At 44.9% G+C, this 22480-nt stretch overlaps 1 protein-coding gene across 1 annotated transcript; it reads right to left on the minus strand.

The window, feature by feature from the left end:
- Positions 1 to 3815: 3815 nt before the first annotated feature.
- dcps (decapping enzyme, scavenger) lies at positions 3816 to 22403 on the minus strand. Its single transcript, XM_088939725.1, has 6 exons — positions 21300 to 22403; positions 16062 to 16212; positions 8877 to 9022; positions 7414 to 7527; positions 5066 to 5176; positions 3816 to 4192 (listed from the first exon to the last, which is right to left on the minus strand). Exons 1-6 carry the CDS (start codon positions 21519 to 21521, stop codon positions 3926 to 3928), a joined length of 1011 nt encoding a protein of 336 aa, XP_088795851.1. The 5' UTR covers positions 21522 to 22403; the 3' UTR covers positions 3816 to 3925.
- Between the last annotated feature and the right edge of the window lie 77 nt (positions 22404 to 22480).

Raw genomic sequence — 22480 nt, forward strand, 5'->3', positions numbered from 1 at the left:
ACTCAATGTACTTACGCTATACGCCAAAATCTCTTGACAAGCCAAACATGGAAGGAGGTCACTAGCTTCGACAAGACCAAACTGAAGGAGATGGAGACTCAAGAGAAAAACCTTGAAAACTGCCTTTTTTCACATTCATCGGCCTCCGACGTCTGCTGTGCAAGTACAAACACTTCAGGGCCGCATTGAAGTTGCCACCTGACCCTTTCTGAGCTAGACACTTAAAAGCCCTAAGAGGTGGTGGCATAGCCTGTTTCGTGAGCTGAGCTTTTGCGCTTGTAGCATGACTTTAGCTCTCCATCGTCTTGAATGTCTGGGCAAAAACAACGTGGAATAAATTTCCGTTGAGCTTCCCCCCCCCCCCAGTTTACCCTCACAAATATTACACAGCGTGTCCAGTCCTCCACAGTTCTCCCGGGCGCTTGCCGGAGTAATGACTAATTATTGTTATCTAACTGTCCTGCCTGCTCTACTTGTTATTACCCAACCTTAGTCTCAGTTTCATCTCAATTAACACATAAATTATTTTTTTCTTGTTGTCGGAATAATAATAATTAACAATTGCTTACACTCATATGGTGCTTTTCTGGATCTCTCCACTACCACCAGTGTGCAGCCCCACCTGGATGATGCGACGGCAGCCATAGTGCACCAGTACTCTCACCACACATCAGCTATTAGTGGGGAGGAGAATAGAGTGATGAAGCCAGTTCAGAGATGGGGATTATTAGGAGGCCATGATTGGTAAGGGCCAATGGGAAATTTGGCCAGGACGCCGGGGTTACGCCCCCTACTCTTTTCAAGAAACGCCCTGGGATTTTTAATGACCACAGAAAGTCAGAACCTCAGTTTTACATCTCATCCAAAGGACAACAACTTTTTACAGTATAGTGTCCCCATCCCTATACTGGGGTATTAAGACCCACCTAGATCACAGGGTGCTGGCCCCACTAACAGCTCTTCCAGCAGCAACCTTAGTTTTTCCCAGGAGGTCTCCCATCCGGGTACTGACCAAGCTCACACCTGCTGAGCTCCAGTGGGCTGCCAGCTAGGAGTTGCAGGGTGATATGGCTGCCGACTACAAATGTACATATTCCAGGTCAGATGGAAATGTAAGATGGAAAACTTCGCTGAACATTTAAGCAAACACAAACGATCACACATTGGATTTCTACACAAGACATGGGTATCTCGATCTTTTATGGAAATCTTCTGCTTCTGGCTAATACTGTACATGGATCATCAGATAACGAACTTTTGACGACTGTGGATCATTTGTTAGACCTTCGCACCTAGTAAGTATATAGATCAGGTAGAAAAATTTGATGATTGATCACCATCGGTCTAATATTCTGAACTTAATCAGCGAACAGACCAGGTTAACAAAATGTGACAGGGATCTACTGATTGAATTTCCTACATTATCTGTAAAATGGATCGGAATAAAAATTGTGTTTTGTTCTGTACAAAGCCCAGCCTGCCACCTCAAATAGAATGGTTAATTATTAAACTTACTAGCTAGAAAGAAAAAGAGCAATTACAATTTTGAATGAATGATGCAGTGGAATTCAATGAGCTGTTTGTTTTATTGTTATTTGTTTTTCTAGGTATTTTTCATTTTGTCAAATAATAAAGCTCAAGCTATTCTTTGACAGAGCCAACCCTAGAATTCGTTCTTCCCATAATTGTCAGTGACTCATCACTGTTTTGCGTCTTTATACACACCTTGCAACGATTATTATTTTTAGCATATACGGATAAGATTTCTATCACCTGACTCACATCTGTCAACGTTGTATTTTATTCACGAATTGGGAACAGGCTTTCACTATGACAAGTACAACTGTTTTGCGTGTTTAGATGAGTTTTTAAGGAAGGATACAGTGGCTAGAAAACGTTATTGAGCCCACTAGTTTGGACCTTATCCTTGTTTATTTAGATGCAAAAATTACTGCAATTAGATCTAATAATAATAAATGATAATTCCTTACACTTATATAGCACCTTACTGGGCACTCCACTCAAGAGTGCTTTACAGTAATGAGGGACCCTCCTCCACCACCACCAGTGTGCAGCCCCACCTGGGTGATGTGACAGCAACCAGAGTACGCCAGTACGCTCCCCACACACCAGCTCTCGGTGTGGAGGAGTGATGAAGCCAATTCATAGACAGGGATAATTAGGAGGCCATGATTGGTAAAGACCAATGGGAAATTTGGCCAAGACACACCCATCTTCTTATTAAGAAGCACCCTGGGTGTTTTAATGACCACAGAGAGTAAGGACCTCTGAAGGACGGTACCTTTTTGCAGTACAGTGTCCCCATCACTAAGCTGGGGCATTACAACCCACACAGACCACAGGGTGAGCGCCCCCTACAGGCCCCACTAACACCTCTTCCAGCAGCAACCTTAGTTTTTCCCAGGAGGTCTCCCATCCGGGTTCTGACCAGGCTCACACCTGCTGAGCTTCAGTGGGTAGTAATACACCCACTGGCAACATCTACATGAAATGTTTAAGAAAAGATGAAGATAACCTAATGAAACTAAAAGCCCTACAATCTAATTGGATTGTTCAACAAGTCATTCCTACAATAATAAACATCCTCTTATGAATCCATACAGTATATGGAACCCTCAGTTCAATAATAATAATAATGTTTCTTTATTAGCCCTATACAATTTCTTGCATTAGGAATTCGTCTTTTCACATACCCCAGCTTTTTTTCTCCATGAGACACAGACAGGGAGAGAAGCTTGGGGTCAGAGTGCAGGGTCAGCCATTGTACAGCGCCCCTGGAGCAGTTGGGGTTAAGGGCCTTGCTCAGGGGCCCCAATGGAGTAAGATTCCTCTGTCAGCCAAGGGATTTGAACCGGCAACCTTCCAGCCACAGGCGCAGATCCTTAGCCACAGAGCCACCGCTCCGCCAGTAACTGGTGTCACCTATCCTCAGCAGTCTTCAACTAGACTTTAACTGTGCATCAATCTCCTTCATAGCACAAGCTTTTAGGAATTTTACCCCATTCCTTCTTACAAAAAAGGCTGCTAGTTGGCATGATGCAGTCCAGTACCTTTTCCTTAGTTCTGGAGAAAATGGAAATAAAACATAGAACAGACCGAAATTTCTAAACGGTACCGATAAACTCTAAACCAACAGTGCATGCAGTTTCTTGGAATTGTTTTTCCTTCTTCTTATCTGCTTCAAGATAAAGACACCACTGTTGAGAAATTTACCTACTAATAACAATTCCCTTTATTTTTTTAGAACCACACCTCGTTTCCTGCAGCTATGAATCGCCTGGCTTCCAGAGCCGACAAGATTATGCTCTCGGAGGCAGGTCCAGCAGTCGCAGAGCTCTCACACGCAGACTCAATTAAAAGACGTCAACTGGCCTGCTCGTCACCGGACGAGCAGATCTGTGTACGGCGAGAGGTAGCTGGTGCTTCCAGAGCCAGCGCATGTAGACACACGGAATAACATGCAAACTCCACTCGGATCACACTTTTAATCTTCAAGGCCTCCCAGAAGTAACTTTTCTGGTACAGAATTCTTGTTAATCCATAATTATCTACAAGGGAGAGAAGATGCATATCCATACAGTCTGGGTGAAAACCTACGGGAGGATTTATGATGTCTAACCCTGTGTCACTGTGTCTCCTCAAAGGGTATTTCAATCTTCAAAAGAGAATCATATTAGCATCTCATGGGGACTGGGAATCACGCGAATGTCACAAGACTTGTTGAGCTTTGCAACTTGTTACCCGTTACCCCGGCTTGTTTTGAAAAAAACAAACAAACAACCACAAACCGCACAGTGTTCAAACCAGTTTTATTACAAAAACAAATTGACTTCAAAACATCAAACGTCAAAAGTGCAGTATGGCAAATGTGAAAAGCTGCCCTGCACGTTAAAAACTCCTTCCGTTAAAGTCTCCCCGCGTCTCTGAACCTCTGCAGCAGGGGGTCGTCCGCGCGCAAGGCGAAGGCCAGGGTGCGGGAGCTGTAGTACTGGGAGTCCGCCCGTAGATTCTGGATCACATCAGAGAGGAGATGGGCCCGTTCCACCCCACAGCCCGGCGCCTCATAGCCCAGGGCGGTGAAGTGAACATGGAGGTGGTAGTAAGTGGGCACATAGTGCAAATAAACACGCAGCTTGTTCCCAGCAATCCCATAGCTCTTCAAGATGGCGTCCTGTAGGACAAGCATTTTTTTCCCTGTTACTCATCTCCAGCCAACAACATTCCCATTAGCCGGCTTTTGTATTCCGCACACACATATGCAGTACAAACAGGCTTTTATCTGGTTTAGAGATCTCATTTAGCCCTGCGTGATTCATGAGCGAAGAGGCGAATTTTGTTTGTGCGGCGCACAAATAGATAGCGAGATATTCTATCCCCAGAGTGGAATGGTCAACAAAGCACACTCCCAAAAAGTTCAGCAGGCAGACGTGCGTCTTACAAAAGACTTTTCTTATGGGCTGGGTTACCGTACTGACAATCATCAAACACCCTTGCAGTAAGGAAGAGAATGCCAATGAGTGGAATAGGACCAAGGACCTTTCCAAATGACTCAGCTCTGCCTTCGGGTCACTCCCGTTTTGTGGAAAGCAACCGATTCCCACGGACACCGCACAAAGCCATTTCAGAGTTTCTACGTGACTCTGCTAGAAGTTCTGCAGCGTATGGAACACATTGACCTTTCACATCACCGCCGAGGGCCGGGGGGCACTCCTCGTTTCCATAGGAGGCGCCACGGCAATCTCCCGCCACACCCCTGACGAGAGGTGGCTTTCCAAACATCAAGATGGGAGCGTTAGGCCAGTTAAGGCAGTTTTCAGGGCCCGAGTGTTCATGAAGTGCACTAGTGGCTGGGCCCAAATTCAGAAACGGAAACGAAACAGAAGAGCCGAGACCCGACCCCCTGACCTGGCCACCTTTACCACTAATGCTGCCGGGGGGCGAGCCAGCCACCCCCTGGGACCTCTTGGAATGAGTCTCACGGCGAAGAGTTTCTGACCAACGCACATCAGGATGGGCGGCCCTGGGCTCCCTGGGGCTTCCTCACCTGTCCGCGCTGCTGGATGTTCAGTAGCAGAGGCAGGTGCTCTGCAGTGAGGTCTCGCAGGCTCCTGATGTCCCGTCGGTGCACGATAGCTATCAGGTACAAGTCATCCAGCTGCAAAGGGAGAACGGAACACAGATCCCGTCTGAAACTTGATCTGAACATTTTTTTTTTTTTCCAGCCGGCAGCATTTGTCTTTTTCCTCATGCGCCGTGCCCCCATCTACGACACCCACGCCATAAACTGCAGTTTGCTTCAGATACAAGTGGCCCGAACAAACGCAATGACACTGTGGCACATGCACTTAGCAAATGATCAAAAGCCGTGGTATACAGTAGGTGTAACCAGTAATCACGTTATTTTGCTAAGCACGTTACATGCACAAGGAATCTGATCTGGTTTCTTAGTGCAAATGGTAGATAGAAACAATCGATAGTACATATACACTACTCACAAAGAACACGCACAGGTCCACAATTATATACACAGTAAATCGCTACATTTATGGGCACAGGTTAAGTAGGGTGATGAGCATAGGGAAAGAGCTGTTCAGACACCAGGCGGTTTGGGTTTTGATCGACCGGTGGTGACCCCGCCGGGCAAGGTTTTGAGGCAAAAGTGTTCCTGGATGAGAGGAGTCACCGGCAAATCTTTTCGGCTTGAAAAGACTAAGCTGAGAGACACCGCTCTGGAGTGCTTCTGAGAAAGGAAATTAAAAAGTAGGAAAACCTGAAGCGGCACTGTGGATGTGATTCGTGCAGACCGAAGGCATCGGCTCACTGTAGCTCTGAAACAAGGGCGATGACTGGGGACGAGGTACAACTATTCAGAATATGAACAGGTGGTGACATGGTGTTGGCAGTGTGAGTTCTACCTATAAATGACTGATACTGTTTCATTCCTATGTATTTTGTGCGCCTACCTAGATGGCTCTGCGGAACAGTTAGATAAGATAACATTAGTTTATTGGCCATATACAATTTCTTGTCTTTCCGCATACCCCAGCTTGCTCTCCATGAGACACACAGACAGGGAGAGAAGCTTGGGGGTCAGAGCGCAGGGTCAGCCATTTATACGGCGCCCCTGGAGCAGCTGGGGTTCAGGGCCTTGCTCAGGGCCCCAACGGAGTAGGACTCCTCTGCCGGCCGCGGGATACGAACTGGCAACCTTCCAGCCACAGGCGCTGATCCGTAGGCACAGAGCCATCTCTGCTTTGCGCGGCGTTGCACGTCTAGCCTGACTTGTGCCATCCACTGGGTTTTTTTATTATACTTTTATCTCATCTGTTTGTTAGGACTGAGACACATTAGAAAAGTTGCCTACATTGTATGTCGCCCTAGATGAAGAGCAAACAATGTGAGGTCACAAGCAGCAGACGAAGAAGAGAAGGACTGGAAGGTCAAATTAAGATACTGTACACTAAGGGTGTCTGAAACAAAATGTCCAACCCTGTTAATAATCCTTCCACGTAACAATGTACTTTTCTGGACACTCCACTCAAAGCACTATACAGGTAATGGGGACTCCCCTCCACTACCACCAGTGTGCAGCCCCACCTGGATGATGTGACGGCAGCCAGAGTGCACCAGTACACTCACCGCACACCAGCTGTTAGTGGGGAGGAGAGCAGAGTGATGAAGCCAGTTCAGAGATGGGGATTATTAGGAGGCCATGATTGGTAAAGGCCAGGGGGAAATTTGGCCAGGACACTGGGGTAACACCTCTACTTTTTTCGAGAAACACCCTGGGATTTTTTTTAACGACCACACAGAGTCAGGACCTCGGTTTTATGTGTCATCCGAAGGACGGCACCCTTTTCACAGTATAGTGTCCCCGTCACTATACTGGGGCATTAGGACCCACACAGACCCCAGGGTGAGCACCTCCGACTGGCCCCACTAACACCTCTTCCAGCAGCAACCTTAGCTTTCCCAGGAGGTCTCCCATCCAGGTACTGACCAGGCTCACACCGGCTGAGCTTCAGTGGGGCTGCCAGCTGGGAGCTGTAGGGTGATATAGCTGCTGGCTAATGCTGTAGAAAATGATGCCCTGAAACCATTCATAAAGCAGCTGGCTGACAAAGATTAATTAGCTAATTGCTACCAAACATAGAGGAAGGTTTTGTTTGTAAGCCGCCTTACACACTTACAGGTCTCCCACTATTTATTTATTCCAGATTCTAATCATCATTTACATTCACCAGATTTTTGTCATCATCATCACTTGTCCTCAATGGACTCCCAGGTCGAGTCCATTGAGATGCAACTGCTCACTGACTGCAGGTGGACATTGAACAGGCTGACCTGAGACTCTGCCCTGCAGACCCGAGAGCCAAGAACGACCCCACTTACTTGCTTCTGGTCCCACTTAAAATCCGGGAGCAGGACGAAGCCAACGTCCGGATCTGGATCCTCATAAACGATCCTGTCAGCTTCCGCCTTCTTCTCCAAAATATTGTAAACCCACTGCAACACAATCAAATGTCTACTTTAAACATCAGGATTCATCTTGCAAATGAGCAGGACCCTTCAACTGCTATGTTCTCAGCAACTGAAATTCAACATACTAGAGATGCAGGACAATATTGTCCCACTCATGTCCACTTCCTTTACATTTGTGGTGATTTCTGTACATGCGTGCCTTGCTCTGGTTTACTATAAACTGAACAAAGCGTGGGGTTACCAGAGTGATGCCACCTAAAATAGACCACACATAAAATATTGTAATGCTGGGCTAGAATCTATCATTTTTATAAAGAATAGGGGGGAAAAAAGCACAGATCAGATTTAAAAATCATGGAGAGGCAAGGTCACAATTAAAAGCCACGCTTTGCTAATGCAGTGACTGTAATCACTTGTTCCTAAGCTGTGTAACCAATGACCCGGTTCCTCTGCTTTTACCATGATCGACCTGTAGGGGGCAGCCATCGCTCTTCTTTGTGTTCTGCCCATGTAGTTTTGGTAGAACTTTGGTACCCACTGGGTGGCATGTTAGGACCCACCCAAAGATGTACAGATGGGAATTCATGCCCCCCTGCCAAGCTGAGCTGGGGTCTCTCTGTCTCACTGGATAAAAAGACCATATCGCTACACAGAATGACAATACCAGCACTGACTGGCTGGACTGTAGGATATCTGTCAGGGAAGGTGATGAGGGCAAAGATGAGGCTGGGTCACACAAAAAACAACACCTGCTTCACAAAAAAATGGCCTAAAACATACGAAAATACAGACCAACCTAGGGGACTGACGGGTCTTTTTTCAGCACTGTAATATAGTTAAGACAGCTGCAGCAATCACACGTACACGGTATAATGAAATGGGATAAAAATACATTTCCCAGGCAGGCTATGTTTGCATTACTTTATGCGACTCACTTAGTAATTACTGCTCTATCAACTTCCAGGTAACTTTTTATGGTGGATCAAGGAGGCATTGTTCTCAAAATGCAGAACACACTCCGGCAGTAGACCATGTCTAGTGGTCAGCGGCTTCAAGGATAATGAAAGGGGACAAAAAGGTTTGTCTGAAACAATTGCAGTCATCGTCTAGGTTTAACAGGCTGGCACTGGGGAGAAAGTCAGGACTACGCTGAACCTGCCAATATGATGTTATGAATTTACATTATCCAAGAAATGAACTCTTGATAACCCTAAAACTATGCAGTTACACAATCAAGACAAACACCTGGAAATCTCTTTATTATTTTTGGCTCCAATATCCTCATTCTTTGCGGCACCTAAATTTACTGGAAGAGGACGGCATCGATGTTCCTTCTCGTGGTGTCACAGGTTATCAGAGAGGCAGGCACTGACCTGCACACTGAAGCTCTGGCTGAGTATGTAGGGGCAGGTGATTCGGCGGTAGTCCTCTCCACTCTCCTCCATCAGAAACAGCTCCTGCTGCAGGTACTTCTTCACATGTTTCGTGGTGGCCGGGCACACCACCGTCGTCTTTATTTCTGGGGTTTAAAGAAAAGGAGGGAATGCAGAGCCCCTCTCGAATTACTTGAACTGAAAACAAAACCCGTACATGATTGGCAAGTACCCAGTAAACACGAGTGAGTCTCACATTCAGCCCTTGTCTGTTTTTTATCCTACAAGAACTTTAGGAATGCCCTATCACACCCCGACAACTTGCCTTCTGCCCTTCAACGGTTCTAACACGGAGCGCGCGCCACTCTCTCGTTCTCAACAGTTGGAATTCTCGGCCGTCGGTACCCCAGAAACGCAATGGCGTAACTCCTGCCCCAATTCAAGGCTTGAATTATCTGGGGGGGGAAAAAGAGCGACAGCCAGCCGGGTGCCCTGACCACTTCCAGGAAACGTCTCACAAACGCGATAGGCCGCGGAGGCAGACGTGCGAGAGTGACATTCCGCCATGTCGCTTGTCAGCCCGAGTGAAACAGGAACTTCAGAGAGGAAGGGTTTCGGTGACCTGACTTTGCCTGCGCTGTCCTGTCTATGCAGACAACAATAAGCCAGGGAAGAAAGCACAGAAAGGTGAAGGGAGTGAAGTTTCAAAACAGGAAGTGCCTTATTTCTACTTGAGATCGGACGTCTTTTTTACGCACCATAGACGTCCCCACAGAAGCCCTACAGTGCGATGTAATAAGAGCCACTGATCAGAGCCTCCCTCTCTTTTTTTGGCGGGGGGTGGGGGGAGGAGGACAACAAGAGTTTAACATTGCCGACAGCACAAATGACATGGCATCACAATATGCTACCTGCATCTTGCTATGTGTTATATCAAAAAACGTGTGTGACTTGTTCACAGTGTCTTAACATCACTTTACAATTTCTTGCATTAGGAATTTGTCTTTTCGCAGACCCCGGTTTGCTCTCCATGAGACACACGGACAGGGAGAGAAGCTTGGGGTCAGAGCGCAGGGTCAGCTATTGTACAGCGCCCCTGGAGCAGCTGGGGTTAAGGGCCTTGCTCAGGGGCCCAACGGAGTAGGATTCCTCTGCCAGCTGCGGGATTTGAACCGGCAACCTTCCAGCCACAGGCGCAGATCCTTAGCCACAGAGCCACCGCTCCGCCCCATGCAGTATCCACGTCAAAGCTGCACCCTGACCCGCCAAGCGAGCATCACCAGCGGCACACTGAATAAATAGTTGTTTTTTTTTGGCAAACCAAACTGAAGCTTCACGACTTCCGCTCGTAGGTTGCTGGACGGCATTTTTTTTTTTCCCGGGTGGCTGTGGGGTGGCAAGACGAAATGCACACATCTTATCAGAGCCTGAGCGGCAGGCCGCTTTGGCGGTTGCTGATAACCCCTTTGGTGGGTTCAGTCACAGCACGTACGTGTCTGTCCAGGCAATGCAATGCAAAGCGTGACAAAGTGAGAGTTTGGTTGTTCGCAGGGCGGGGGATAAGTGTTCCCCTCACACACCTCTGCTTCTCACTTTCTGCCCCACTGTTTCACACATCTTAAGAGAACCCCTTCCATAACATTAATCTGCAGTGTAATCCTCCTCTAACACCTGTATGATATAAAAGATATTTTCAAGGCAAATTAGTGAGAAAAACTCTTTCTATTTATTACTAATTCTGGGCGATCTGTGTTGAGTGTAAAATGTTTTGAACTATATTTATATATGACACATATATTATAATGTCACCTAGACATGGGGAATTACTGCTAATAAATTTGATTATATATAGCGCCTTTTACGGTGCAACATTTCAATATGCTATGGAAAAAAGGGGGCATACACAAATCCACACAGTGAACTATATGGGGATAAAAGTTTTAAGGCAGGTTTCAAGAGCTGACTGACTTGCAGAAATGTGATACGCAGTGGGGACTCATTCCGCATTCTTGGAGTAACAGAACAGAAAGTTCAGTCTCCCCGTGTTTGGAGTTTCAGTACTGGGAACTGAAAGAAGGCCAGAGTCCGACGCATTTCTTACGGTCTGAAGGTGCGTCGGAAGTTAAGAGTTCCCTGATGTACTCACTTGCCAAACCGTTCAAGTTCAGACGGGCGAGCAGCAAAATCTCGAATCTTATTCAGCAAAATCTCGAATCTTATTCAGCAAAATCTCGAACCTTATTCTGAAATCTACAGGGAGCCAGTGCAATAAGCCTAAAACATTAGTTTTACAAACAGATTTTAGATTCTGTTAACATCAGAGCAGCGGAGTTCTGAACATTGCTGCAACATGACAAAAAACATGGTTTAGATACACCACCGATACATAATAATAAAACAAACACTCAATACAGTGCATTAAATAGGACAGACGTGATGTAACATCACTTGAAAAAGCTGTTGCTAGTTGGAAAGGCCAGTCTTCAGTGGCAGAGACTGGCTCTTCACAATCTGGGTCCACACCTGACTTCTCATTTGCCTCTCCAAACACAGGAGCCTAATCCCTAGCAACTGCAGGCTGTGATGATAGTTCTGCGATTCCAGACATACCGCACTTTCATTTCACTTATCACCCCTGAAGAGCTTACTGTTACAGGGAGGCTCCTCACAAGAAACACTGAATGAGAGAACACTCCACCAGTAAAAGCAAAGTCCCACAGACACCTTTCTGAAAGTTAAAAGCTGTTTTAGTGTGTTTGGAGTTTCGTCGTTCACAATGCTGTTCAGTTCAAGGCGATGGCAGCAACACGAGACAGAAATGTCTAAGCAAAGCAGAATGAGGAAATCCCTAAATACCTACTAACACGTATGGCACTACATCTTAGATCTGCAGAACAAAAAAGCTTAGCTGTTAAAGGAGACCTCAATAGCCAGTAGTAATACACTGCGATACACATTTTTAAAATAAATATAAAATCAAAGGGCGTTAAACAATAAAATGTCAAACATGAACAAAGAAGTGAAAAATTACCATGCATTGCGCCATGCTTAGAAAGTTTACTGACTCAACAGAGATACGATGTGAAAAGGCAGTCAGATGAGCAGTTCCTGCTCAGTCTGACGTCATAGATTTCTTCTTCAAACATTTCCCTTTGCAAAAGCACCTGTCTGGCCAAAGTAAGGCCGTTTTAAGATGTTCCACACCTGCAAGGTGAGATTGCGTTGATACTGAATCACCTGGAAGTGTGCTTGTTTTATTATTTCTTCATCTTCGGAAATGTCAAACCAACCTGAATGGAAAGCATAGGAAAACTGTGCATCACCCTTCCCAGCAGTCTTGACTGCCAACCTGCTGGACAAGGAACTAAACTCCAATTAATAGTCAAATCAACAAAACGTGGGAAGGTTACTAATGAGATGAGGCCACATCTAACTCATTCAAATGTTTTGGTGAATCCAAAATCATTGCAATTGCCTGCTATTACAGTAGCTTCTCTCTCTGTATTGTTTCCTTCATAATCCTGGCATTTATGTGTAAGTATTTAATTTCCTGGTATTTAAACATTTTTTTTCCTTAAGTTCTCTTTTTCACTCAACTGTCCTTCCTTCTTCCTTTCAACAGAATCGCCACCTGTCCCTTCCATTTAATTCAGTTCTGTTCCAGTTTATTTTATTTTTTTTTTAATTCAAAATTCTCTGTTTACCTTCAAGGGTGTCACATTTGTGCAGAAACAAAGCGAGCATTCAGGCCGCGCAATGAATCATAGCCTTCACCGTGGCAGCAAACCCCTAACCTCAAAAAAAAACAAAACTTGAGCAACAAAAGCCTCTTAGAACAACCTCACCTACCCAAGATTAATCTTGCGTTCCACGTGTATTAGAAAAAACGGCCAGGCGGTGCAGACAAAACATGGCCAGTCTGAGTGCAGACCGATTCTGGGGCAGATTAATTTCTAATGCCTGTTAATCTCCGTAATCCATTATGACGATCATTTCAGAAGTAAAAGATACGAAAAGGGATACATTAAAAAAATTGCCTGGCAAGGACCGCTTCTGGGTCTCATTCTGGCTTATCAGTTCTCAAGGTTTCTGAATGAGACACCGAGAGGTCTAGGGTGATTACAAGCACGCAGTGATCCGCAGCCTACTCAGTTTTCTCAAACCGCCTTTGTTCTTTCAGATGTTCTGATGCTCCCATGGCACGGTTTTATACCATGGACAGGGAAAACCCGTGGAGAAGTAAGAGATTGGACAAGATCCAAAATGCCAAGAGGAAAAAAGGCAACATTACCGAAAAGTGCAGGTCATTCTCTCCCTTTCATCTGCTGGCTGCCTGGATGAGTTTACCCCAGGCTGTGCCTTCACCTGCATTGTACCCCTCAGCGCTGGAACCACCTGATCATGGACACCACCCTGATCAACTTCCTATACTACCTCAGAACCCCACTCTTCAGGCCGCTGATCCAGCAATGTTTACCTGTAATAGCCAGCAACTACCCACTACAGTGTTTAAGCAGACAGCCTGTAGCCACCTGTACTTACTCATTGTTTACTGACTTATACCAATACGGTTCATGAAATAGCCGTTTAACGTTCAGTATCATTTAAGCAATATAAGTGGTACCTCCCCCCCCAACACACAGCGATATGGAGTATCATGGCCAAAAGCTTTCCATCAGATTTTCAGCACTGGTCTTCTGAGGTTCTTTAATATTTACCACAACTTCAACCCAGGCTACAGAAAAACCACAGCAGTTTCAAATGATTCATCTGTTTCACAAAGTCAATGTGGCAAAGCTCTGTTCCGTGTGTCGGTTGTACACAGCAATAAAGGATGTAGCTCTGCCAAAGGACACTGTGAAAATCCAACCTTGAACCACCACAACAGAGCACAGAAAGTCCTTAGAAAACACCCAAAGTGATCCAGAGGCCCTTTCATCCAAAACAGAAAAGGAATGCAGGATAGATATACCAGGGCGTAACCGTCCAAGCCTAGACACATAAGTAAGAGGAAATAAAGAAATAAACACAACTGTGAGCATTTTGAAGAGGAGTCAAAGTTATTGGAAATGGTACACACTCATTTGGAGAAAAGTTTTCCATCCGCTGCCTGTCACATTTGTCATTTTAAAAGCATATTGATTCATTACTACAAAAACAGTGTAACAATTTGAACCACATTTGCTTATCAACAGAATATATTTCTACCACAGTGCCTATCATGTGCAGTGTGTAGCTGTATTTTCTGTTACAAGAAAAACTCTAAATATTGTCGGACACTGCCAAATTTTCATTTTGTTTCTACTTTGCTTAAAGTTCTTTACCTGATTGGCTTAACTCTGACATTCACATGCATAAAACACAGCCTTTTAAAGTTTTAGTGCATGGGACATGGCTTAGGTGTTGGACAATATAAAAGGGGCCCTTTCACGTGGACAGGGTAGCCCCGCTGGGTGTGGAATTTTGCAGGTGGGCGAAATCATTTTTTTTCATTTGTAAAAATTTGATTATAAATAATCCTCATTAAAAATTATAGCCAGCAGCCATATCAACCTGCAACTCACAACTAGCAGCCCGCTGAAGCTCAGCAGGTAATGAGCCTGGTTAGTACCTGGATGGGAGACCTCCTGGGAAAAGTCTGTTGGAAGAGATATTAGTGAGGCCAGTAGGGGGCGCTCACGGTGCGGTCCATCATGTGGGTCCTAATGCCCCAATACAGTGATGGCGACACTATATTGTAAAAAGGCCCTGTCCTTTGGATGTGATGTAAAACTGAGGTCCGGGCCCTCTGTGGTCATTAAAAATCCCAAGGTGTTGCTTGAAAAGAGTAGGGGTGTAACCCTGGTGTCCTGGCCAAATTTCCCCCTAGCCTTTACCAATCATGGCCTCCTAATAATCCCCATCTCTGAACTGGCTTCATCACTCCTCCCCACTGAGAGCTGGTGTGTGGTGAGTGTACTGGCGCACTACGGCTGCCGTCGCATCATCCAGGTGGGGGCTACATTACCTGTAAAGTGCTTTGAGTGGAGTGCCCAGAAAAGCGCTATATAAGTGTAAGGAAATAATAATAAAAAAATAACTATTGTTAGTATTATTATTATTAAAAATTGGTTCACAAAAAAAAAAGCTTTAAAAAAATAGCTCCAGAAGATTTTCACAACTTACAGCACTTAAGACTTTAACCCAAGATATATTGGGAAAAAACTGAACTCTTGAGTGGGAAGAAATAAGAAAGATATAAGATACAGATATTCCCAGAACTTCTTCCTGCTGTTATGAAAGAGAGCACACACCTGGTTTCATCAATACTTAGGAACATCACATTCTCCCCAACCGGTCATTTTTAACATCTCCTGGCCAACCAAATCCCACTGAGCTCCCCACTGAGACTTTTCTTTCTCTTACAAAAGCCAGGAATACTGTACCACGGTAAAAGCAAAGCAAAGCTGCCAAAAAAGTGTAGGAAACTTTGCGAGATCCTGGGAAAAGTGTGAAGAAGGAGTGTGAAACATTAGCAAAGCAGATGAAAGGCTTGATATACTTAAGAGTAGCGTTCTTAAAGTGAACAACAGTGACACAAACTACGACACGAGAGACCATCTGCGAGGAGCCACACACGCCAACACATCGTCTCTCTGCGGCGCCATGTCGATTAAGAGCCTGAACCTCCAGGTTCAAAGAAAGCTTCCTTCTCATAGACGTAAGATTTCTGAACACCACCTCTTAATCCTCCTACCCCTCGCATTACTGCCCATTGCTTCTGCACTGAACTCACAATAGTCACCACTAGTTTTTGCACACTGCTGCTATTTGCATGTTGCTGAAAGTCAGTTTATTACCCTTCTGTAGACTGCTGCTCTTGAATTCTGTACTAATCTCATGCTTAATCGCTTGCTATGGTCTTATGTTCTCGCCCCCAACAATTTGTGTTGTCATGTGGTATGTGAGGAAATGCACAAGCCAGCATTTCACTGTGCTTGGGTATATTTGGCAATCAACTTGAAACCTGACCAAAACCACACCCAGGTAATGAGCACATATTCTTTCAACACCTTCCAGTGTTAACCAGCGCAGTACCCTTCACTCCAACCCCCCCCCCCCCCCGAAAGACTGAGAAATATTCCCGATAATCAAACTCCGAGAGATCCCCCCCCCCCTTGGAGAAGGGTTTTCTCCGAGACGCACCACTGAGATGGGCGGGCGGCCGCAGGTAATAGGTGCTGTAGATGTCGTTCCTCATCTCCAGCTCCAGACGGGAGCTCCGGAAGAGCTCCTCCAGGGCGTCCTTCCGGATGGGGGTCTTCTCCAGGATCACCACCGCCTCCTGCTCTGCCAACTTTGGGGACGCGGCCAACAGCAAGGCGGATGAAGAAACAAGGGGGGAAAAAAAATGTATTCAGTATGTACTGACCCCCCCCAATCGAGACCGTTTCATGGGGTGTCCATTCTGTGAAATTCATGCCTCCACGATTCTGATTCTAGAGATCAAGTTTCATGTTGCAGTCATCCCTGATCTCATCTCTCGCCTCCTACCAGACAAGAAGAGCCTTTTCCAAGTGCTGCTCAACTTTAACCCCGGAGTGTGGACATGTCCGCAGGCTTTTATTCCAGCTCGGCTCCTAACGAGCACAGTGAGCTCATTATTGCACTAAGTGGACCCGATGGCTGTCAAGGCTGCAGCTGATCTAAACAGACCTACAACCTACGCTGGACCTGGAGTCAGGCACCCTGGATTGAAGACGACAGAGCCATCCCAAGAGAAATCTCACACTAGAGAAGACCGACAGCTATGTAAATATACACAGGAGAGCCAGGTCACGTAACCCTGCCAGCCACAACTGTAGATTCAGGTTTATTACTTTGTTGTTTTTTTACTATTTCTTTATTTAACCAAATAAGCCAGCTGTAAACTGATTCCCTTTTACAATGATGTAAATGAACGCCCTGTCTTCTGGATTCTGTTCCAGCCCAGTTCTTAATGACGGGCTAATGCATTTTCAATCTTCTATCGAGGGCGTATTTAAGAGATAAGATCATGCTGTATTGTTGTGCATATGATAAATGCACTTTGACTGATTGGAATTTGCAATCGTGCGTTCAACCCTTAAAATATCAAATGTGATGTGCCACTCATATCAACCCGAAAAGCAATTTTCGGAATTTCAGAACTGCCCCCATTAAGGTGACCTGCCCTGTAAGCAGCCAGTTTTGTCCACTGCAGCAGGAAAAACACTCATTTTGCACGTGAACGATACTTCTCACCCTCACCTGTCTGTTCACGGCTGTTTGTCATTAACTGGTCAACTAGTACGAGCTGTTCGGTCAGGGAGATGGGAAACAAGTGCAGGAAAAGTTGTTGAAAACAGAACTCTTGGAAAAAGGGCGTTTCTGACACCCTGTACCGACCGAAGAAAAGTTCAACGAAAAGTCTAAACAGGCAAGAAGACCAATTATCAATTAGCACTGGAGCACAGAAAACAGAACCATTAATAGGTAGAAAAGAACAATAACTGTGAAAAATGTTGCTGGACATAATTCAATAGGACGTAGTAATGTTAGAAGTTACTAAATTTTAGTATAAATTAATGGGAGGCATTAGCGGTTTTAAAAACGCACCTGAAAACGGCTTCAACGGACGTGTTTTAGTTTATCCTGTAAATTGCCCCAGTAACAGTGAAGAATTAAAACAATTTGCACCCAGGAACGATAGTGGGGGAAAAAAATAAATTCTGAAAACAAAAACATGAAAGTGGTTAAATGTTTTAATTTGGGGGGGATTCGGATCTGTTTTCTGAGAGCCCAGGAGTAATTCCTCCCATTCGTCACCCAGGTTCGTCAGCTGAGTCCCGTTAAAAAGTTGTTTATTTCGTACCGCTTAAATGCCACTCAAGCGTTCGCAAAATGTGCAATTTCGTTACCTCAACAAAAGGGATGCGGCCGGGCACAAAAACTACCGGGTGGAACCCGGCCGGTAGCTCTATAGCACAGTAACAAGCGCCACCTGGCGGTTACTGTGACTAATGATCCAAATTAACTGCAGTGTCTCGTTTTCCGCGTAGGAAAATATAAAAAAATAACGAGGCAAGAACAATTGATGGATGTACAACTAATTTAAATAATTGTGTTCAAACTGGTAACAGCTTCTGGTGGGGTACTGTTCTGTGTGTGTTTTTTTTTTGTTCACTTCACCTTTTTGGATACATTTTCTCCTTTGTCTGCAATAGTTGTTGTTCAATAAAGCTTTGGGGGAAAATATCGTTCACACCATTTCACGTCACACCTCAGAACCACCACCACCACGAATAAACAAGTTTTAATTCCAGTTAAGAAAGGCGAAGAAACAAACGTGGCTCTCAATTAAGAGATTTATCTCATAATTCATTTGGTCAGGAACTTTTATCAAAGACAGAAGCACTATTTTGATGACACTCCATTCTCATTTAGATGTACCTCACGGTGAACTAAAGAAGCAAAAGCTCATGTAATTTTCTGAACAAAAACTATTTAACCTACAAGACAAAAAGGTGCTTCAACTGTTGTTTTTAATATTGAAAGAGCCGAAAAAAGAACAGCGCTATGGCGCAGTGGTTAGCAGGGGTCAGGGAAAACTGGCCCTGGTGTGAGTGTGTGTCTGTGTGTGCGTGTCCTGCGATGGACTGGCGTCCTGTCCAGGGTGTACCCTGCCTTGCGCCCTTTGCTTCCCAGCTTCCCTGCGACCCCGTACTGGGAGAAGTAGGGAGGACACAGATGGATAGATTAAAAGAAATATAGGGATCGCCTAAATCAGTGGTTTCCCAGTCCTGACCCTGGTGACCCACACAGCTCTTATCTGAACAAAAAAGTTGCGTCTCTGGAATATTTGCGGTCACAAGTTTGGGATTTTATTTCACTTACAAAATACAACTGTCAAAGCTACAGCATGATTCACAGCTGGGAACAAACAGTTGAAATTTTATTATTATTATTAATAATAATAATAATAATAATAATAATAATAATAATAATTGCTTACACTTATATAGCGCTTTTCTGGACACTCCACTCAAAGAGCTTCACAGGTAATGGGGACTCTCCTCCTCCACCACCAGTGTGCAGCCCCACCTGGATGATGCGACGGCAGCCATAGTGCGCCAGAACGCTCACCACACACCAGCTATCAGTGGGGAGGAGACCAGAGTGATGAAGCCAGTTCAGAGATGGAGATTATTAGGAGGCCATGATTGGTAAGGGCCAATGGGAAATTTGGCCAGGACGCTGGGGTTACATCCCTACTCTTTTCGAGAAACGCCCTGGGATTTTTAATGACCACAGAGAGTCAGGACCTCGGTTTTACGTCTCATCCGAAGGACAGCGACTGTTTACAGTATAGTGTCCCCGTCACTATACTGGGGCTTTAGGACCCACATGGGCCGCAGGGTGAGCGCCCCCTGCTGGCCCCACTAACACCTCTTCCAGCAGCACCCTTAGTTTTTCAGTTGTGAAAGCAGTTGTGAGCTGCAGGGTGATATGGCTGCTGGCTTATACTATTATTATTATTAATAATACTTACTATTATTATTATTATTATCACTATTATTATTATTATCATCATCATCATCATCATCATCAAAATAGTGTGTGGGTCACCAGGAACCTAAATCTCCATCAGGAGGTTTGTTGTTGAATTCTTACAGAATTGTGACTTTATTATGAAAACATCTTTTAAGTTTATGAAACAATGCACGCTTCTTGGATATTTGTGTACAAACCACTTTTCCTCCACATACATACACTAGCTTTAATAATAAAAACACCGAAATTGAAAGAGACTCAGATTTTGGCCATAAGCGCCACAAAATTGAGGACAGTTATTGAATTACTCTGAATCGCTGAGAACTTTTCCCAGTTTTTTATTCCCCAATTACAACTAACTTCTGAGACAGTACAGTGGTCTGATAGTAAGTGACGTGGATAAATTAAAGAAGGAATGTGCCAAAAACAAGAGAAATTTACTTTGAAGGTTAATACTCTTCCTGCAAAATCTTGTGGAATGTAACCTTTGGATGCAAAAAATCTGAGGTTGAATTTTAAGACCCCTTTTGAATAATGCCTCACTCCTACAGCTAACAGGTGAATGTTATGAAGAGGTATATATTATCCATAAGATTTATCCAGTTAAAATGGTTCTATTGTAAAAAAAAAACTACAGCTTATTTTGCCACTGTACTACAATAATATTGAACTACAGTAAAATATTTTAGAAAAATATTTTTCAGGATTTTGTTAGCAGTGATGCTTTGCTTTCAGAATGGAATTAAATAAAGTGAACATTATTTAACAGTTCTCAATCTGTTCTTTATAATACTGTTCTAAGACTTGTGCTCTTTTTGCATAATTCTGTTCATGACAAAAGTGTTCAGGGCGGCACAATGGCGCAGTGGTTAGCATTATTGCCTTGCAGCGCTGGGGCCCTGGGTTCAATTCTGGACCTGGGGTGCTGTCTGTGTGGAGTCTGGATGTTCCCCCACCCCTTCGCATGAGTTTCCTCTCACAGTCCAAAGAAATACTGGCTGGTTGGTTGGCTTCTAAGAAAATTGACCTTGGTGTGAATCCAAGTGTGTTTGTGTGTGTCCTGTGGACTGGTGTCCCATCCAGGCTGGACCTTGCCTTGCGTCTACTGCTTGCCAGGAGGACAAAAGTATTCAAAGAAAAAAAAAAGATGAGTAACTAGAGTGGTTAATACACCTGTCAATATGCATATAGAAAGGACAGTCTTCTGTAACAGTGCTGTTCATGTAAATACCTAAGGTAAATAGGCAAGCACTATTTCTTAATTTAAGTCAGTCAACACTTAATAGTCCGAGATCAGATTTCTGGATACACTCTGGACTAGATGCCAGTCCATCGCAGGACACACAGACACACACACTCACGCACCAGGGCCAATTTTTCCAGAAGCCAATTAATTACCGGCGTGTTTTTGGACTACGGGGGGGGGGGGGGGGGGGAATCGGAGCACATGAGGAGAACATACAAACTCCACACACAATACAATTCCTGGAATTGAATCCAGCGCCACAGCACTACGAAGCAACTATACTAACCCCTGCACCACCGTGCTGCACAGTTAAGAGATCATGTGAGAACAAAACCTAACTTTTCTGCCCTCAAGCACCAGAGTGCTTTTAATTAAACAGATGGCTTGTGTCACTAATCGATAACAGACAGGAGTTGAACCTTTAAAAGCAGGTTATCAACGACTGGAAATCTCCAGGACCAGGATAGAAGGTCTCAGCTTGCACATACATCACCTCGCCTGATTCAGCTTTCATTCTTAAGTTGAAGAGTCTCTTTTTTCCACCCCGGTCCCATGCAAGGCATGAATAAAAGTCATAAATAATAACACGGTCTTGTTATGGTTAGTGCAATACACTTGTACTGTACCTTCCCTTGGAGAAAGATGTTTTTTTCCCGCGCCGACTCCCGCAACACCCTGTCCGTGCGGAACCCGGCCAGCACACACCCGGACTCGGACCCGAGCTCGCCGCCCCGGCTAGGCTCCCCGTCACCCGGGGCCTCGCCGCTGCCGTGTTCCTGTCCGTCCTGCACGTCTGCGCCCTGGCAGTCCACCTCGCTGTCCCTCCTCCGCTTCTTCGCGTCCGCCATCACGGTTTTGAAAACCCTGCACACAGCCAATCCTCAGCGACTAACAAAGAGGCGCCGAGGAACCCAGGAGCTCTCCGGTTGCGCTGGGTCACTTTGCAAGAGCGCCCCACACCGGCCTGTCTTTGAAAACAGCGTGGTATCTTGCTCTGCAAGACCACAGCATCCAGTTCTGATCCTCGATGCCTAACCGCACCAATTGCACCAATAACTAAGCTTTTACCACTTTTTTTTAAATGATATGACGTGAGCACCTCGCATTGCCCATTTACTTCCTCGGTAAGCAGCGACTTGTCCGGATTTATCATTTGTGAAACTGGGCCTTTTCTGTATGCATATGTGACAGCCCCCGTTTTATTGTAACTGCAAGTCCATGTAATTCACGATAAAGGGAAGAGCGCGTCGTGTCGGTTTCTGTCACACGGACAAAAAAAAAAACCCAACAAAACAAAAAAGTGATTGAGAGTCGGTGATGCATTACGACTAGCAGAAACCAACCACACAGCATGTTCTGTAAGTATTTTAGATGAAACCAGCCACTCTTTCCTTCTAAAAACCTGTCGCTTGTCCTCACAATAAACAACAGCTCTAACGATGCTTGAAAAATATAGGCGAAACTAAATAAACTTCAAACTTCAATGTTTATTTCTGTAAACAATGTCACAAGTGATACCTTTAAACAAAGGCAGTTTCTGTAACGTGCATTCGCTCGACACGGATATGTCAATGCCCATATTTAAAACGACAGGAAATAGCCCAACTCAGCCTTTACTTGCTCAGCTTATTTCTCCGGCTGTGTACAAGTTCAGCCGTGTCGTGTCGAATTCAGTATACCGTGCAAATCTGTATCCCCTTTCAAAGTGCACATGCATGTCGTATTGTCTGTAGGAAACGCGCAATTCTCAGTGTCAGGTTTAAGTACTACATTTGTTTGCATGTCCCGAACAACAACAAGACTCGCA

The sequence above is a fragment of the Atractosteus spatula genome, chromosome 22 (genome assembly GCF_055471065.1).
Source record: "Atractosteus spatula isolate fAtrSpa1 chromosome 22, fAtrSpa1.hap1, whole genome shotgun sequence".
Lineage (NCBI taxonomy): Eukaryota > Metazoa > Chordata > Actinopteri > Semionotiformes > Lepisosteidae > Atractosteus > Atractosteus spatula.

Bases quoted from the DNA above. Each gene is read 5' to 3' on its own strand.
- dcps (XM_088939725.1), bottom strand. From the start codon at position 21,521: ATGGCGGACGCGAAGAAGCGGAGGAGGGACAGCGAGGTGGACTGCCAG. The intron at 9,023-16,061 runs GTGCGTCTCGGA...TTTAAACCCCAG, and splicing joins GCCGCCCGCCCATCTCAGTG to AAATAAAGACGACGGTGGTG. The intron at 7,528-8,876 runs GTCAGTGCCTGC...ATTGTGTTGCAG, and splicing joins GCCAGAGCTTCAGTGTGCAG to TGGGTTTACAATATTTTGGA.